Source organism: Limulus polyphemus, unplaced genomic scaffold, assembly GCF_000517525.1.
Source record: "Limulus polyphemus unplaced genomic scaffold, Limulus_polyphemus-2.1.2 Scaffold22, whole genome shotgun sequence".
Taxonomy (NCBI): Eukaryota; Metazoa; Arthropoda; class Merostomata; order Xiphosura; family Limulidae; genus Limulus; species Limulus polyphemus.
The window spans coordinates 1,340,280-1,343,957 of NW_013665632.1; the positions used below are offsets into that span (position 1 = coordinate 1,340,280).

General features: G+C 31.6%; 1 protein-coding gene across 8 annotated transcripts in view; it reads right to left on the minus strand.

Moving 5' to 3' along the window:
• The window catches only part of LOC106458381 (unconventional myosin-Ia-like), a 306,550-nt gene that overhangs the window by 63,316 nt on the left and 239,556 nt on the right, over window positions 1-3,678 (minus strand). For all 8 annotated transcript variants that reach the window (XM_022384798.1, XM_022384801.1, XM_022384835.1 and 5 more), the window contains exon 17: window positions 1,163-1,357. In XM_022384798.1, coding sequence (XP_022240506.1) covers window positions 1,163-1,357 — 195 coding nt within the window. The remainder of the gene's footprint in view (window positions 1-1,162; window positions 1,358-3,678) is intronic.

Sequence of the window (3,678 nt, forward strand, 5' to 3'; positions counted from 1 at the left end):
GCATTTTATCATAATAGATTCTTGCTTAATTGATTACTGATGATAATATAATAATAATTTAAATTTCATTCTAAGGAGTATCTTTATGGATAACATACCAAAATAAAGTATGTAGTTTGAAAAGAATGTTACAATCAGAGAACATGTACATAAAATTCTTCAGGCACATTTCAAACGACCCAAAAATGCGACTGCTTTTGTATAGTTGATTATTCTGAATAAGAATAGTAACTTTAGAATAATCAACTATTCAAAAGCACTTGAGTTTCTGGGTCTTTCAACACACTCAAGTGCTTTTTAACAGTTCACTCTTCTGAAAAAGAATAGCAATTAATTGAAAGTGCTTGAGCACTTGAGTCTTTTAAAATTTACTTGACTATTTTTTTGGTGAATCTTTGTGCAAATTCTTTTATCATGGTAGATAAAATTCTTTACATGTTAACTACAACACTAAACACCATAGAGTTATCTACATTAATAACTATTATTTTATTTCACTAAGAACTATTTTCTGAACAAACTTTTTATGATAAGTATAATCATATTGAAATATCTACAGTTTAGAAAGTTTTAATGCTTATATGTTTCCTCAATCCAGTTGTCATAAAATGTAAATAATAATATGAGAAATAACTACACAGTAATGCTTTTACTTCCCATTGAAGCTCAGTATAGTTTAATAATCACTATATTTGCCTTTTTTAAATAAAAGGATACTTAAGGTCTAACAGGTGATAACTTAATTATAAAGAAAATGTTGAAAAAATATGGTAATGCCCTACCCTATATGAAGGTTGGATTGAACTTAATTGCACTGTGAAGAGATATTAATTACACATTCAAACAGAAAAGATGAACAAGAAATGAGGTGATGATATTGTTTTTTGAGCATATCTACCACTTAGTATACGAACTATAACTTACATGGGTTTGTTTAACTGATAGGTAACTTCTGTATTACATTCAATCAAACATCATATAGATACCCTTTAAAAACTAAATATCACATCATTAATTTGCAAGAATTAATTTAGGCAGTACAGACAAGGCAAGATATCCAAAGAAAAACAAATCATTGTAATCTAAAATATTTATATCTTTATTTAAAATATATGCATAGCCAAAAACAGTAACATGGACAAAGCACAGCAATATTACTTACTGCACCAGCATAATGACGGAGACGGAAACTTTGGTAAGACAGCGTATTGTCAGAGAGGAAGTTTTTACAGCCCCTACTTTCAAAATAAGGGTTGTCTTGGCAGGCCTTAGTCAGCTTGAACAAGAAAGTTTCATCACTGACTGGGCCTGGTCGAAGGCACTCTTCATCAAGCAAGGATAATATGCCATGGTTATTCTGCAAATGCAAAAAGTAACTAATCTTGTAAAAATATTTAGTTATTTAAGCTGGGATGTAATCACATAACAATTTTAAGATTTTATCATGTATGCCAAGTATATCTTAAACAAATTAGAGATAAAAAAAGGACTCACAACCCCATAGAAAGAAAAAGTTTAAGAATGATGAATATGAACTTACATTATAATCAAATATGAGATTAAATTCAGTACAATACAACAGTATGTTAGATATTGTTGTGTGCTATATTTTCAATGTTTTAATTCAGATGTTTGCTAGAGAATGCATGACATTAAGATCAAGAAATTTTGTGGGGGTAGTCCTAGAATACTTAGATTGTTCTAGATGATGTCATGAAAATCTGTTTCAGTTGAATTTCTAGAAGTGAAGCATCAGTTATAAATACGAGTTATTAAAGTAAGTAGTAAGTAAAATGTCAAAGTCAAGTATTCAGTGTGTGAACACCAAGTAGTTTCTGATTGAGTCAGTTTTAAGTTGTTAGAGTGCAACTCATTCAGTGTAGTATTTAGATCAGTGTTAGTTATCAGGTATATTCAGTTACTCACTCGATTAGCTGTGAAATTGTACAATTGAGTTTATTTGTATGTTAGTCATAGAACCATTAACCATGTAAACAACATTTGTAAACTTAGGCCTACAATTTACTACAGTGTACAAGGAAGGTAGCCTGTAGAAACATTAAGACAGAAAGAAGCTAATCTGTTATCATTACATCAGTAACAAAATAAAAGATCTAGAAAATGAATTATTAAAAGCAAAGACTAAATCAGCCACACCTCTTTCTGCATTGTCTCAAAAGTTCCAACCTAAAACACCACCTACTACAACATATGGAATGGAATTTGTTTGGTCTACATCTATTTCTAATATGGCTCCAGTTGTTACTGTAGGACCTTCTTGAACTACTTTAGCCATCACATTACCAAATAAAGTTCCAAAATTTAGCTGGTCAGTTCAACATTGGCCAATTTAGAAATCAACAGTCTATGATTGGAAGGAACCATGGAAGTTATACCAAGCTCAGTTTAAAACTACTTCCAGAGTGAAAAGATGGAATAGTAAATAACAAGCTATTCATCTTGCTGACCATTTAAAGAACCACCATTGACAACATTAAGTAATTTTCAAGTTGAGACTATAACAATTATCTAGAATTTGTAGTTACCTTATCCAACAAGTTTGGAGTGACAAACTGGAAAGAAATATTCGGAAACAAGGTATGAAAAAAAGAAGAGCACTTATCCAAACTTATGGAAGATTTGGAAAGGATTGCCAAGTATCTTACCCAGACAATCTTCATAAAATGATGGATTCATTAGCATGTGACAAATTTATAGATACCAAAACAAAGAAGGGTATGAGTTTTAGACTGAACCAAAGTAGGTGTACATATTTAATAGAAGCTCTGCAGTTGGTGATGGAACTTGGAGACATTAAAGTTGCAGATAAACTATTAAAGGCACTGTTTAGAAATTGTAGAATCATCATATGCTGTAATACTAAAACATAAACTATCCTAATGATAGTTTAAAAGACCTGAAAGAATTAGTCAGACAGCTAGTTTCACAAGTTGAAAGAATTAGACCACAAGAAAATTGGTGTTTCAAATGTAAATTGAAAGGACATATTGCAAGGAACTGTACATTCAAGCCTGTATTAAATAAGAACTTCTACCATAGGATTTTAGAAAGAGGAAATTGTTATAATTGTGGGAAATATGGCTATTAGAGACAAGATTGTAGAGAATTAACAGCTTTTATTAAGCCAAGAAGACAATAACGTAAGTGTGAGTCTTTGAACACAACTAGATCAAAGGAACAATAAAGGATTAACTAGACATCAAAAAGACAGGAACTAGTGAAATTTCTTGGGCAAAGTTCATCTGTAAATACCTCAAATGAGATAAGAAGTTCATTATTTGAGGATAATCATTCATGAGTCTATGAGTATATTGATGACAAACCTTGCAGTATGTTCATTGAAATTTGTTCTACAGATACAATAGGTTAATGAAAGATGGGAAATTGCCTCCAGAGATGAGGAAATAAGAGGGATTGGTGCAAACACAAAGTTGACATACAGTTCTAGCAGAAGAAAAGTTGGAAGGTCCCCTTATTATAAGAAGCTTCTCTACACTTCATGATGTGTTGCTGATTGGCATCAAGGAAGAGTGCATATTGGAAATTGAAATTCGATGACGAGGAACCCACTTTGAGACTAATAATGGCTGGAGACGGCTTAAATGGGTAAAGGTACCTGATGGGTACCTGATGATGACAAAACCTTGTCGAAACGTT